The 15,602-nt window shown below is 46.8% G+C and overlaps 1 protein-coding gene across 1 annotated transcript in view; it reads left to right on the forward strand.

Annotated features, from left to right (window-relative positions):
- The first annotated feature begins 1,335 nt into the window (after positions 1 to 1,335).
- The window catches only part of ddx10 (DEAD (Asp-Glu-Ala-Asp) box polypeptide 10), a 464,721-nt gene continuing 450,454 nt past the window's right edge, over positions 1,336 to 15,602 (forward strand). Inside the window, exon 1 of the mRNA XM_070892172.1 lies at positions 1,336 to 1,576. Within this exon, the coding sequence (XP_070748273.1) occupies positions 1,400 to 1,576 (177 nt within the window). The 5' untranslated portion in view covers positions 1,336 to 1,399. The remainder of the gene's footprint in view (positions 1,577 to 15,602) is intronic.

Below are 15,602 nucleotides of genomic sequence, written 5' to 3' on the forward strand. Positions count from 1 at the left end.
ATCTGTCACTATTCAGATAATAATCTGCCTTCCTGTTTTTGCCACCAAAGTGGATAACCTCACACTTATCCACATTATACTGCATCTGCCATGCATTTGCCCACTCACCTAACCTGTCCAAGTCACCCTGCAGCCTCTTAGCATCCTCCTCACAGCTCACACTGCCACCCAGCTTAGTGTCATCTGCAAACTTGGAGATATTACACATTTAATTCCTTTGTGTAAATCGTTAATATATGTTGTAAATAGCTGGGGTCCCAGCACTGAACCTTGTGGTACCCCACTAGTCACTGCCTGCCATTCTGAAAAGGACCATTCTTTGCTTCCTGTCTGCCAACCGGTTCTCTATCCACGTCAATACATTACCCCCAATACCATGTGTCTTAATTTTGCACACTAATCTCTAGTGTGGGACCTTGTCAAAAGCCTTTTGAAAGTCCAAATACACCACATCCACTGGTTCTCCCTTGTCCACTCTACTAGTTACATCCTCAAAAAATTCTAGAAGATTTGGCAAGCACGATTTCCCTTTCATAAATCCATGCTGACTTGGACTGATCCTGTCACTGCTTTCCAAATGCGCAGCTATTACATCTTTAATAACTGATTCTAGTATTTTCCCCACTACCGATGTCAGGCTAACTGGTCTATAATTCCCTGTTTTCTCTCTCCCTCCTTTTTTAAAAAGTGGGGTTACATTAGCTACCCTCCAGTCCATAGGAACTGATCCAGAGTCCATGAATGTTGGAAAATGATCACCAATACATCTACTATTTCTAGGACCACTTCCTCTAACCTATCTTTCTATTCTCTCAATGAATTTTAAATTGATGGCCTCTTTCTCATTAATTCCTTAACCAAAGAAATGAATCTTTTCCTTTTCATACGATCAAGACCTTTCATAATCTTAAAAATCTGCGCTAACTCTCATCTTCTCTACACCTAGAACTTGTTACAGGGCAGTGTCTTAGCACTCAGCCTAATTGCTTGCTTTTACTTGACATTGTCTCATTTTCAGGGTGATGTTAAACTAGTTATGAACTATAAACAGAATGCTGGAAATTTCAGCGGGTCAGGCAGCATTTGTGGAGAGAAAAATAGAGTTAACGTTTCGGGTCGAGGACGATTTACAGCATTCTCTGTTTTTATTTCAGATTCCAGCATCCGCAGTATTTTGCTTTTGTGTTAGTTATGAAGCTGCTCGTTAACTACTGCTAGTTTTCGAGGTTGATCTGTCCTAATTTTGAATAGTGACTGGGTTCCCGCCAGGTGATGACTCACTAACAACAAAGTACCAAGGAAGTCCGGCTTCTGCAACATCATTGGGACGCGACTGCGCTCTGCTGCCGACGTGCTGAGTGTGTGACGGAAGTTGTGTGTTTACACGCTGGATCCAGGCATGGCTTTCACTGGCCGGCCCACCCACTGCGGTGATACCGTTAGAAACTACGAGCGATGGAAAAAGAAATATCAAAAGAAGAAGACCAAGATAAAGCTGCAGAAGAAGCAGTTGCGGAAGCCCGAGTGGCAGGTGGAGCGGGAGGTGATCGCCAGACTGGTGCAGCGCTATCCCGAGGTATGAGGGGTGAGCGGGCGGGTGGGCGCAGTGACGGCCAGGTGCTGGGGACAGGCCGGGGAGGGACAGGCCAGGCCGGGGTGAGGCCGGGCCAGGGAGGGGGAGGAGGAGAGAGGGAGGCCGGGGTGGGTGGAGAGAGGAGGCCGGGAGGGGTGGTGGGTGTGGAGAGAGGCCGGAAGGGGTGGTGCAGAGAGAGGCTGGGGAGTGGGGCAGGGGGAGAGAGGCTGGGGAGTGGGGGCAGGGAGAGAGAGGCTGGGTGTGTGGGGGGGGGGTGGGCAGGGAGAGAGAGGCTGGGTGTGGGGGGGGGGCAGGGAGAGAGAGGCTGGGTGTGGGGGGGGGGGGCAGGGAGAGAGAGGCTGGGTGTGGGGGGGGGGGCAGGGAGAGAGAGGCTGGGTGTGGGGGGGGGCAGGGAGAGAGAGGCTGGGTGGGGTGGGGGGGCAGGGAGAAAGTGGTTGGGAGGCTGGGGGGTGGCATGGAGAGAGTGGCTGGGTGGGGGGGGCATGGAGAGAGTGGCTGGGTGGGGGGGGCATGGAGAGAGATCTGGGTGTGGGGGGGTGGGCAGGGAGAGAGAGGCTGGGTGTGGGGGGGAGGCAGGGAGAGAGAGGCTGGGTGTGGGGGGGGGCAGGGAGAGAGAGGCTGGGTGGGGTGGGGGGGGCAGGGAGAGAGAGGCTGGGTGGGGGGGGCATAGAGAGAGAGGCTGGGTGTGTGGGGGGGGTGGGCAGGGAGAGAGAGGCTGGGTTGGGTGGGGGGGCAGGGAGAGAGAGGCTGGGTGGGGTGGGGGGGGCAGGGAGAGAGAGGCTGGGTGGGGTGGGGGGGCAGGGAGAGAGAGGCTGGGTGGGGTGGGGGGGCAGGGAGAGAGTGGTTGGGAGGCTGGGGGGTGGCATGGAGAGAGTGGCTGGGTGGGGGGGGGCATGGAGAGAGAGGCTGGGTGGGGGGGGGCATGGAGAGAGAGGCTGGGGGGGCAGGGAGAGAGAGGCTGGGTGGGGGGGACAGGGAGAGAGAGGCTGGGTGGGGGGGGCAGGGAGAGAGAGGCTGGGTGGGGGGGGCAGGGAGAGAGAGGCTGTGTGGGGGGGGCAGGGAGAGAGAGGCTGTGTGGGGGGGGCAGGGAGAGAGAGGCTGGGTGGGGGGGGCAGGGAGAGAGAGGCTTGGGGGGGGGGCAGGGGGAGAGAGGCTGGGGAGTGGGGGGAAGAGAGGCTGGTTGGTGCAGAGAGAGGCTGGGGAGTGGGGGAAGAGAGAGGCTGGGGAGTGAGGTGAGAGAGGCTGGGGAGTGGAGGGGTGGAGAGAGAGAGAGAGAGGCTGGGTGGGGGGTGCAGGGAGAGAGAGGCTGTGGGGGGGAAGGGAGAGAGAGGCTGGGGGGGTGGCAGGGAGAGAGAGGCTGGGGAGTGGGGGGTGAAGAAAGAGGCGGGGGAGAGGCTGGGCCAGCGAGGGAGAGGACGGGCCAGGGAGGGAGGGGGGGCGTGGAGAGGACGGGCCCAGGAGGGAGGGGGGGCGTGGAGAGGACGGGCCCAGGAGGGAGGGGGGCGTGGAGAGGACGGGCCCAGGAGGGAGGGGGGCGTGGAGAGGACGGGCCCAGGAGGGGAAGGGGGGGGGGCCAGTAATGTAATATGTGATAGTTGGGAGGTGATGGACCAGTAATATTTACAACAACTACAACTTGTATTTATATAGCACCTTTAACGTAGTAAAACGTCCCAAGATGCTTCACAGGGACGTGGCTTGGGGCTCGATGTGGCGACACCGAACCACATCACAAGAAATTATGGCAGATGACCAAAAGTTGGGTTTTAAGGAGCGTCTTAAAGGAGGAAAGAGAGGTAGAGAGCCGGACAGCAGAGGGCATGGACACCAATGATTGAGCAGTTATAATCAGGAATGCTCAAGAGGGCAGAATTTGAGGAGCGCAGACATCTCGGGCGGGGGAAGAGGGGCGGTAGTGAGGCTGAAGGAGATTACAGAGATGGGGAGGAGCGAGACCATGGAGAGATTTGTAAACAAGGGTGAGAATTTTGAAATCGAGGTGTTTAACCGGGACCCAATGTAAGTCGGCGAGCGCAGGGGTGATGGGTGAACGGGACATGGTGCGGGTTAGGATATGGGCTGCCCAGTTTTGGATGACCTACCTCAAGTTTATGTAGGGTAGAATATGGGAGGCCAGCGTTGGAGTAGTCAGGTCTAGAGATAACAAAGACACGGATGAGGGTTTCAGTAACAGATGAGCCGAGGCAGAGGCGGAGACGGGTAATGTTACGGAGGTGGAAATAGGCGGTTTTAGTTATGCCGCGGATATGTGGCCGGAAGCTCATTTCAGGGTCAAATATGACGCCTAGGTTGCGAACAGTCTGGTTCAGCCTCAGACAGATACTAGGGAAAGGGATGAATTCGGTGGCTGGAGAACGCAGTTTGTGGCGAGGACCAAACCAATATTTAATTGGAGAAAATTTCTGCTCATCCAGTACTGGATGTCGGACAAGCAGTCTGACAATTTAGAGACCGTAGAGGGTTTGAGAGAAGTAATGGTGAGGTAGAGCTGAATGTCGTCAACATATATGTGGAAACTGACACCGTGCTTTCGGATGATGTTGCCATTTTTGAGGAAATAATAGACTCGTTCTGAACTTTTTCTGGCACTCTGTCCATAGGAACATAAACCAGGAATAGGCCATTCCGGCTCTCGCGCCTGTTCCACCATTCAGTTCGATCATGGCTGATCTGTACTTCAACCCGATTTACCTGACTTTGCTCTATATTACCTGATACTCTTACCTAACAAAATTCTAATGATCATAGTCTTGAAAGTTTGAATTGACTCAGCATTCACAGCCTTTAGAGAGTGAGTTCCAGATTTCTGCCCTTTGTGTGAAGACGTGCTTCCTGATTTCACTTCTGGATGGTCTTGCTCTATATTTAAGATTATGCCCTCTTGTTCTAGATTCCCTCACCAGTGGAAATAAGTTTCTCTTTATCTACCCTATTAAATCCGTTTATCATTTTACCATCTCGATTAGATCACCCCTCAATCTTCTATAATCAAGGGAATACAAGCCAAATTTATGCAACCTGTCCTCATAATGTTACCCTTTTGGCCCTGGTATAATTCTGGTGAATCAAGGCCAATATATTCTTCCTTTGATGTGGTGCCCAGAACTGAACGCAGTATTCCAGATGGGGTGTGACCAAGGCTCTATACAACTGGAGCATAACCTTCTCCCCTTTGTATTCCAGTCCCCTTGAGATAAAGGCCAACATTCCATTCGCCTTTTTGATTGCTTTTTGTATGCACTAGCTTTTAGTGATTTATATACATGGATAACGATATCCCTTTGCTCCTTCACAGTTCCTAGTTTCTTACCATTTAGAAAGTACTCTGATTTGTCTTTTCTTGGATCCAAAGTGGATGACTTCACATTTCCATATATTGAACTCCATTTACCACAGTTTTGCCTGCTCACTTTAATCTATCAATGTCCCGATGCAACTTCCTGCTCCCAACTTAGTATTATCTGCAAACTTTGATATACAACTCTATTCGTTCATCCAAGTCATTGATAAATATGGTGAAAAGCTGAGTCTCCTGTACAGACCTCTGGGGAACACCACTTGTCACATTTCTCTTTACCCCTTCTCTCTGACTTACCAAATAATTTCAAATTCCCAATCCATTCAAGTTTGCCTCCAATTCCATGCTCTTTCATTTTTTGCTAACAGTTTCTTGGGTTGAACCTTAATGCCTCTGGAAGTCCATACAGACAATCTTTTATCCACCATGTTAGTGACCTGTTCAGAAAATTCAGCTAAATTAGTCAGACATGATGTAACCCTTGAATAAGCCATGCTGACTCTCTAATCAGCTCAAATTTGTCCAAGTGCTCAGCCACCCTGTCCCTATTGATAGATTCTAGTACATAGGAACATAAGAAATAGGAGCAGGAGTAGGCCATAAGGCCCCTTGAGCCTGCTCCGTCATTTAATACGATCATGGCTTATCCAATCATGGACTCAGGTCCACTTCCCTGCCCGCTCCCCATAACTGCTTATTCCCTTATTGGTTAAGAATTTTCCTGCAACTGACATTCGACTGAAGGGTCTATAGTGATCTGGTTTCTGTCTCCCATCCTTAAATAATGGAGAGACATTTGCAATTTTTCAATCCAACGGCACAATTCCTGAATCGAGAGCTTTGGAAGATTATTACTACACATCTGTAATTTCCTCCTCATCTTTTAACATCCTGCAGTGGAAACGAACAGGACCTGGAGGTTTGTCTATCTTAAGTCTCATTATTTTCTCCATTACAATTTTCTTTACTTGTATTAAATCCAACAAGTTCTTTCCTTTTATTTATTTTTAGTCTCCCTTGTGCTACTGATATTTTGTCCTCTTCCTCTACTGTGAAGACTGATGTAAAGTACTCATTCAACAAGTCTACCATTGTTGATTACAGCAGGAGTTCTCCTCCCATGTTATAAAAATTCCACAGACACAACACAAGTACTTTTTCTTAATAAAAATCAGTTATACAATTAAACACATATTTATTATTTTTGTTTTATTTACTTAACGTGAAACTTGTTGTTGGTTCTGAAGTTGCCAGGGTTGGTAGAGTTGTACTGAAGTTAATAGAATGTCACTGAGGTTAATAAGCTGTCACTGGAGCAGATGGTGTGCTGATGAGACTGATGGTGTTGGCGGCTGTACCAGCTCTTGCTTCTCCTCTTGTCTATTACTAATAGTTCAGAAGGCTCTTCTCCCTACTAGCCTGCCTCATAGTTTCCCTCTGCCTCAATCTGGGCATCCTTCACTGTGCCATGAAGCACACACCATTAGTTAAGGACATAAGAAATAGGAGCAGGAGTAGGCCATTTGACCCCTCGAGCCTGCTCTGCCATTTAATAAGATCATGGTTGTTCTCCAGTAGATAGCCAAACTGCCTTGGTCGCCGCTCCTAGCACCCTTCTTGCATACTCACATTTCTGTGGCTAATCTCGCAATTAACTGAATGGAGAAGTGCAGAGAGATTATTTTCCCCAAATTAAAAGCAAAATATCACAAAGCAGCCTGCTGAGATTGGATGGCATCTCCTTGACGGCACAGTGGACCGATAACCACGAGCCACTGGGCCGAGCAGCGGTTTCCAGTTCCTCGCGTCCTATGTGGGGCCGGAGACGAAAGTGATATTTGCTGATGAGGTCAGAGGGCTGCTCAAAACGTGTTCTATAGGTGAGGGGTTCTCAACTGGAGGTCAGCAGACCTCTTGAAAACTTATTTCGAACCGCAGTTGAGAACCCCTGGATTATAGTATCACGTGTGTCTGGGCCCACATTTCCCTTAGCCATTCTCTTCCTCTCATATTTATTTATTAACTTTTGCTGTTTGCCTTAATATTGTTTGCAAGTATTTTTTATATTCCTTTATGCAGCACTACATACTTTCTTTGTGTCCCTTTGTTTATTGTTATAGCTCTCCCAGTCAGCTGGATTTCCATTTTTCCTTGCATTTCTGTACACCTCTTACTTTCATACTGTGTCTTACCCTCGCATCATTTGTTGACTATGGTTGCCTAACTACATAAGTGGAGCTTTTGCCTTTTTGGGGGTATGTACTGACCTTGTATTATACAAAATACTTCTTTGAATACCTCCCACTGTTTGTAGGTTTACCTGTTAACAATTCAGCTCTGTTTGCTGTGGTCATTTTATGTCGCAGTCTTTTGAAATCAGCCTGACTTAAGTTTAAAGCCTTAGTTTGTGACTCTCTTCTCGGTCTCAAACTTTACATCAAATTTGGTCATGTTATGGTCAGTATTCGCAAGATGTTCCTGTGCCATCGGATTGTTTACTCGTTCTGTCTTATTACTTATCACGAAATCTAGTATGGCCTGTTCCCTTGTCAGTTCTAAAACAGGAAACTCCTGAATACACTCTGGAAATTCTCTACTATTATGGCTTGTGCAATTCTGTTTTTCCCAGTCTTTGTGAAAACTAAAATCTCCCATTATAACCGCTTTGCTTTTGCTATATGTTTCTCATATCCGTATTTATGCGTCCCATTTACTATACCATTACTGTCAAGAGATCTGTAGACAACTCTCAAATTTGATGTAAAGTTTGAGACCGAGAAGAGAGTTACAAACTAAGGCTTTAAACTTAAGTCAGGCTGATTTCAAAATACTCCCGATAGAGTATTGCGTCCTTTGCTGTTAATTTTGTACAAAGTGTTTCCACTGCCTGCACGCCTTTACTAACCCCCCCCCCCCTTCTTTCAACTGCTGTAATAGTGTTTTTTTTAATCAATATTGGTATTTCTCCTTCTTTCCCAATTTCCCTGTCCATTCTAAAGATCTTGCAGCCTGTAATATTTAGTCATACCCAGCCTGTAGCCAGGTCTCTCATGGCTACATTATCATACCCTTTAAGCTGAATTTGAGCTTCTAATTTGCTTGTTTATTCCTTATCCTATGTGTATTTATCTTTTACCTTGGGGGAAGTGGGAAGATAGAAGTTCTCATTTCCGAAGAAGCTTATTAATTTTAATCCAGTGTATCTCATTATTTACTTACAGTCCAAGCCAAACAGTTTGTTTAAATCTAATTTACCTGTGTCAGCATTTTTGAAACCTGGATCATGTTGTTTCTCAATGTTTTCTTTTAATTGGATCAGTGATACAGATCAGTAATGCTAAAGTGAATTTAACACACATGATCTTGTTGAATGGCGGAGCAGGCTCGAGGGGCTAGATGGCCTACTCCTGTTCCTAGTTCTTATGTAACTGTTGTGCACTATTTCAGTATCTGATTCGGAAAATCGAGGCATAGCAACAAAATGGTTGCAGATTTCCTCACATTGTTGCCTTTATGATCTCTCTGACGCACTGTATGGTAAAGTGCTGAGGAAACATCAGTTGTTTCTCCAGAAAGGGTGGGGAACAATTTGGAGAGTTGGCATAGGGTTGCTTCTGGTCATCTCTGAGCAGCTGGTTAAGAACAGTATTAGGGGATGCCTGGGGAGAAATTGGCTGCAGTTCATGTTGTTTGAAAGTTTTTCCTTTTGCATTTAAATAGTTTGAAAATGTACTGCTTTGGTCGTTGCACACCACTGAATAATTATTGTCATGTAGAGGAAGCTCCATTGTAATGCCCCTTAGGAGTTTTCATCAAACTAAGGGATGGTTTTGCTAGGAATGGAACACTTTTCTATTGTTGGCACTCAGTGTCAGAGTCAAGTGTTCTTCGGTCAGGTATAGCATGGCCGATTGCAGAATGCCCCCCTTTGCACTTCGCCAATAATGCATCGTCAGCCAATTCTTTACTGTATCGGTATCCTTTTATGTTCTGTCACTAAATGCCTCGACGGCCTCTTTAATTTAGGTGGTAGATTTTTGACTTCATAAGTTCCGGCACTCCAAAAGTAATTAATTGTGTGAGGTACTTTTGAAACATAGTGCTGTATAATTATTCACTCTCAGGATGTGAGGATTGCTGGCATTTATTGCTATAGATAGTCTGAGAAGGTGCTGGGAATTGAATGGCTTGCTAGGCCACTTCAGAGGGCAGTTAAGAGTCAACCACATTGGTGTGGGACCGGGTAAAGACGGGAAAGTTTTCCTTTTCTAAAGGTATTCGTGAATCTGTTGGATTTTTCCGACAATCTGACAGCTTCACGGTCCCTTTTACCAATACCAGTATTTTTATGGATTTGAACTCACATTCTCCAGATTATTCAAACATGCCTCTGGATTATTAGCCGAGGAACATAACTACTATGCTACCAAACCTCCTATATTGCAAGGATGTGTGCATCACCCGTGCCATGATGGGAGCTGATGACTGCTGGACGGACCGCCGCTAATCCGTTCCATCATTGACATCAACATAGCCCCAAAGCGGCGACGGCAGCAGAAGCAGTGCCGCAAAAAAGTTAATGCCGGGGCACTCAAAAGACCTAGCTAAGAGAGCCCTATACAGTCAGCGCCTCACTGTTAACCTGGCGTGCCTTGATAACCCCGAGATGCAGAATGCCACCACGCTGGGTCTGGCCTCCAGGCCTCCATAACCAGTGCCTGCGAAGAGACGTTCGGTCACTCAACCAGGAAACACCAGGACTGGTTTGATGAGAATGACCAGGAGATCTACAAGCTAATAGATCGCAAGCGCAGGGCATTTCTGAGCCTTAAACAACAATCCAACTCTGGAGCAGCAAGACAGCATTACAGACGACTTAAGGCCGAGGTCCAACAAAAAACCCGGGACCTAAAGAACAGATAGTGGATGGAGAAAGCACAGGTGCTACAGCAGTTGGCCGACAGCAATGATGTGCGAGGATTCTTCACCGCAGTCATGGCCACATACGGTCCAAACACCCAAACACTGCTGGCTAAGAACGGGGAAACACTCATCAAAGACACCGAGGCAGTCAGGGCCCACTGGAAGGAGCACTTTGAGGAGATCTTCGGTTGAGACTCTGCCTTTGACTCGAGTGTCATCGACTCCATCCTGCAGCATACTACCCGCCACTACCTCAGTAAAACCCCAGCCCTGCACGAGGTAGAAAAAGCCATAAGACAGCTTAACAACTACAAGGCTACGGGAGCGGATGGAATCCCCGCCGAGGCACTGAAGTATGGCGGAGAGGCACTGTTGGCGCAAATGCATGATCTCATCTCTCTCATCTGGAGAGAGGAGAGCATGCCGGGAGATCGCAGACATAAGAACATAAGAACATAAGAACATAAGAACATAAGAACATAAGAACATAAGAACATAAGAACATAAGAACATAAGAACATAAGAACATAAGAACATAACATAAGAACATAAGAACATAAGAACATAAGAACATAAGAACATAAGAACATAAGAACATAAGAACATAAGAACATAAGAACATAAGAACATAAGAACATAAGAACATAAGAATTAGGAACAGGAGTAGGCCATCTAGCCCCTCGAGCCTGCTCCGCCATTCAATAAGATCATGACTGATCTGGTCGTGGACTCAGCTCCACTTACCCGCCCTCTCCCCGTAACCCTTAATTCCCTTATTGCTTAAAAATCTATCGATCTTTGACTTGAAAACATTCAATGAGCCAGCCTCAACTGCTTCCTTGGGCAGAGAATTCCACAGATTCACAACCCTCTGGGAGAAGAAATTCTTTCTCAACTCGGTTTTAAATTGGCTCCTCCGTATTTTGAGGCTGTGCCCCCTAGTTCTAGTCTCCCCCACCAATGGAAACAACCTCTCTGCCTCTATCTTGTCTATCCCTTTCATGATTTTAAATGTTTCTATAACATCACCCCTCATCCTTCTGAGCTCCAAGGAGTAAAGACCCAGTCTACTCAATCTATCATCATAAGGTAACCCCCTCATTTCTCGAATCAGCCTAGTGAATCGTCTCTGTACCCCTTCCAAAGCTAGTATATCCTTCCTTAAGTAAGGTGACCAAAACTGCACGCAGTACTCCAGGTGCGGCCTTACCAATACCTTATACAGTTGCAGCAACACCTCCCTGCTTTTGTACTCCATCCCTTTCGCAATGAAGGCCAACATTCCATTTGCCTTCCTGATTACCTGCTGCACCTGCAAACTAACCTTTTGGTGAAAAAGAGTTTCATGCACAAGGACCCCCAGGTCCCTCTGCACCACAGCATGTTGTAATTTCTCCCCATTCAAATAATATTCCCTTTAACTTTTTTTTCCCAAGGTGGATGACCTCACACTTTCCGACATTGTATTCCATCTGCCAAACCTTAGCCCATTCGCTTAACCTATCCAAATCTCCTTGCAGCTTCTCTGTGTCCTCTACACAACCCGCTTTCCCACTAATCTTAGTGTCATCTGCAAATTTTGTTGCACTACACTCTGTCCCCTCCTCTAGGTCATCTATGTATATTGTAAACAGTTGTGGTCTCAGCACTGATCCCTGTGGCACACCACTAACCACTGATTTCCAACCGGAAAAGGACCCATTTATCCCGACTCTCTGCTTTCTGTTAGCCAGCCAATTCTCTATCCATGCTAATACATTTCCTCTGACTCCACGTACCTTTATCTTCTGCAGTAACCTTTTGTGTGGCACCTTATCGAATGCCTTTTGGAAATCTGAATACACCACATCCATCGGTACACCTCTATTCACCATGCTCGTTATATCCTCAAAGAATTCCAGTAAGTTAGTTGAACATGATTTCCCATTCATGAATCCATGCTGCGTCTGCTTGATTGCACTATTCCTATCCAGATGTCCCGCTATTTCTTCCTTAATGATAGTTTCAAGCATTTTCCCCACTACAGATGTTAAACTAACCGGCCTATAGTTACCTGCCTTTTGCCTGCCCCCTTTTTTAAACAGAGGCGTTACATTAGCTGCTCTCCAATCCACTGGTACCTCCCCAGAGTCCAGAGAATTTTGGTAGATTATAACAAATGCATCTGCTATAACTTCCGCCATCTCTTTTAATACCCTGGGATGCATTTCATCAGGACCAGGGGACTTGTCTACCTTCAGTCCCATTAGTCTGTCCAGCACTACCTCCCTTGTGATAGTGATCATCTCAAGGTCCTCCCTTCCCACATTCCTATGACCAGCAATTTTTGGCATGGTTTTTGTGTCTTCCACTGTGAAGACGGAAGCAAAATAATTGTTTAAGGTCTCAGCCATTTTCACATTTCCCATTATTAAATCCCCCTTTTCATCTTCTAAGGGACCAATATTTACTTTAGTCACTCTTTTCCGTTTTATATATCTGTAAAAGCTTTTACTATCTGTTTTTATGTTTTGTGCAAGTTTACCTTCGTAATCTATCTTCCCTTTCTTTATTGCTTTTTTAGTCATTCTTTGCTGTTGCTTAAAATCTTCCCAATCCTCTAGTTTCCCACTAACCTTGGCCACCTTATACGCATTGGTCTTTGATTTGATACTTTCCTTTATTTCCTCGGTTATCCACGGCTGGTTATCTCTTCTCTTGCCGCCCTTTTTCACTGGAATATATTTTTGTTGCGCATTATGAAAGAGCTCCTTAAAAGTCCTCCACTGTTCCTCAATTGTGCCACCGTTTAGTCCTTGTTTCCAGTCTACTTTAGCCAACTCTGCCCTCATCCCACTGTAGTCCCCTTTGTTTAAGCATAGTACGCTCGTTTCTGACACAACTTCCTCATCCTCAATCTGTATTACAAATTCAACCATATTGTGATCACTCATTCCGAGAGGATCTTTTACGAGGAGATCGTTTATTTTTCCTGTCTCGTTACACAGGACCAGATCCAAAATGGCTTGCTCCCTTGTAGGCTCTGTTACATACTGTTCTAAGAAACAATCCCGTATGCATTCTATGAATTCCTCCTCCAGGCTACCCCCTGCGATTTGATTTGACCAATCGATATGTAGGTTAAAATCCCCCATAACTACTGCCGTTCCTTTTTCACATGCCTCCATTATTCCCTTGATTATTGCCCGCCCCACCATGAAGTTATTATTTGGGGGCCTATAAACTACGCCGACCAGTGACTTTTTCCCAGCAGTGATCATGACCATCTTTAGAAAAGGGGACATGTCCGACTGCGACAACTACAGAGGAATCTCCCTGCTATCAGCCACTGGGAAAGTCGGTGCTAGAGTCCTCCTCAACCTTCTTCTCCCTGTGGCTGAGGAGCTCCTCCCAGAGTCGCAGTGCGGATTTCGTCCCCTATGGGGTACAACGGACATGATTTTTACAGCATGACAGCTGCAAGAAAAATGCAGGGAACAGCACCAACCCTTGTACATGGCCGCCTTTGACCTTACAAAGGCCTTTTACACTGTCAACCACGAGGGTCTATGGAGCGCCCTCCTCCGTTTCGGCTGCCCCCAAAAGTTTTTCACCATCCTCCGCCTGCACCACGACAACATGCAAGCCGTGATCCTTACCAAATGATCCATTACAGACCCAATCCACGTCTGGACCGGGGTCAAACAGGACTGCGTCATCACGCTAACTCTCTTCTCAATCTTCCTCGCTGCCATGCTCCACCTCACATTCAACAAGCTCCCTGCTGGAGTGGAACTAAACTACAGAACCAGTGGGAACTTGCTCAACCATCGTCGTCTCCAGGCCAGATCCAAGACCATCCCAACCTCTGTCGTCGAGCTACAGTACGTGGCCGATACCTGCGTCTGCGCACATACAGAGGCTGAACTCCAAGTCATAGTCAACATCTTCACTGAGGCATACGAAAGCGTGGGCCTTACACTAAACATCCGTAAGACAAGGGTCCTCCACCAACCCGTCCCCGCTGCACAGCACTGCCCCCAGTCATCAAAATCCACGGCGCGGCCCTGGACAATGTGGACCATTTCCCATACCTTGAGAGCCTCTTATCAACAAGGGCAGACGTTGACGATGAGATTCAACAGCGCCTCCAGTGCGCTAGTGCAGCCTTCGGCCGCCTGAAGAAAAGAGTGTTCGAAGACTAGCCCTCAAATCTGCCACCAAACTCATGGTCTACTGGGCTGTAGTAATACCCGGCCTCCTATATGGCTCAGAGACATGGACCATGTATAGTAGCCACCTCAAGTCGCTGGAGAAATGCCACCAATGATGTCTCCGCAAGATCCTGCAAATCCCCTGGGAGGACAGACGCACCAACGTTAGCGTCCTTGACCAGGCCAACATCCCCAGCATTGAAGCACTGATCATACTCGATCAGCTCCGCTGGGCAGGCCACATTGTTCGCATACCTGACACGAGACTCCCAAAGCAAGCGCTCTACTCGGAACTCCTTCATGGCAAACGAGCCAAAGGTGGGCAGCGGAAATGTTTCAAAGACACCCTCAAAGCCTCCTTGATAAAATGCAACATCCCCACTGTCACCACCCTAAGTGGAGGAAGTGCATCCACGAGGGCGCTAAGTACCTCGAGTCTCATCGCCGAGAGCATGCAGAAATCCAGCGCAGGCAGTGAAGAGAATGTGCGGCAAACCTGTCCCTCCCACCCCTTCCCTCAACGACTATCTGTCCCACCTGTGACAGAGACTGGTTCTCGTATTGGACCGTACAGCCACCTAAGAACTCATGTTAAGAGTGGAAGCAAGTGTTCCTCGATTCCGAGGGACTGCCTATGATATGATGGAACTTGTTTTTAATCCAGATCTACCGCGCAGGTGTTGAAGATTTGGGGGTAGAAATTGGATCTTTTTGTGCTCATTTTACACCAGTGACATCGGCGCAATGAGGCCCAATTTCAGGCATCCACATCCTGCACCCCAAGGATGCCTGAAAAACATCCAACCTGGAGTTGAATTGGGCCATTTTTCAGATATCTGAGGCGGCTACCTAAAAAAGTTGTTAGGCCCTTTGCATTTACTCAAGGCTAAATGCTTGATTTATTACCCCTTAGCTTATTTGGGCTGTTATGAATGGAGCAGGGATCAGGCCTCTGCTCTGCTCCGGCTTTTTCATGCATGGATACAGCCTAGAGAGGGGCTGCCATCGAAAAGATAAGTAAATTAAAGAAAAACATTCATGTGTAGAGCAGGAGTGCTCTTCTTGGCTCCATGGCACTCCTGTCAGTCACTGCTGCCCCCCCACACCCCCCACGACTGCTGTCCTCTGCTTTCCTTCTCCAAAAATGGTGCAACTGAAATGGGGAAAGTTGCTTTGTAGGAAGGAAGAAAGGAGGTGAGACAAATGTTGGAATCACTTTATATGGCAATATGCATCTGTTAGTCAGAAAGGAAGAAAATTGTTTCTGAAGACAATTAATCTATCTTTTGGTTTCACTGACCCGTAATATGAATTCTGTTTTCGTGCTGGAATAAAAGAGAATCCCATCAAGAGGGATATTAGATAGTCTGTTCTGTTATTTTTCATAAATCAACTGCTTCGTGGCATTTAGAGAAAATAATTTGTATTCATGAATAATTCACACTTCATGAATTATACATTTGTGCCTGTAGAGTAAATAAGGAGGAAATTTTATCATTTTTCACAACTGATATATTAAATTAATGCCTAGTGTACTGTTAAATTTTATTCACTTCTTGGGAATTCAATTTGA

The sequence above is a fragment of the Pristiophorus japonicus genome, chromosome 10 (genome assembly GCF_044704955.1).
Source record: "Pristiophorus japonicus isolate sPriJap1 chromosome 10, sPriJap1.hap1, whole genome shotgun sequence".
Classification (NCBI taxonomy): domain Eukaryota; kingdom Metazoa; phylum Chordata; class Chondrichthyes; family Pristiophoridae; genus Pristiophorus; species Pristiophorus japonicus.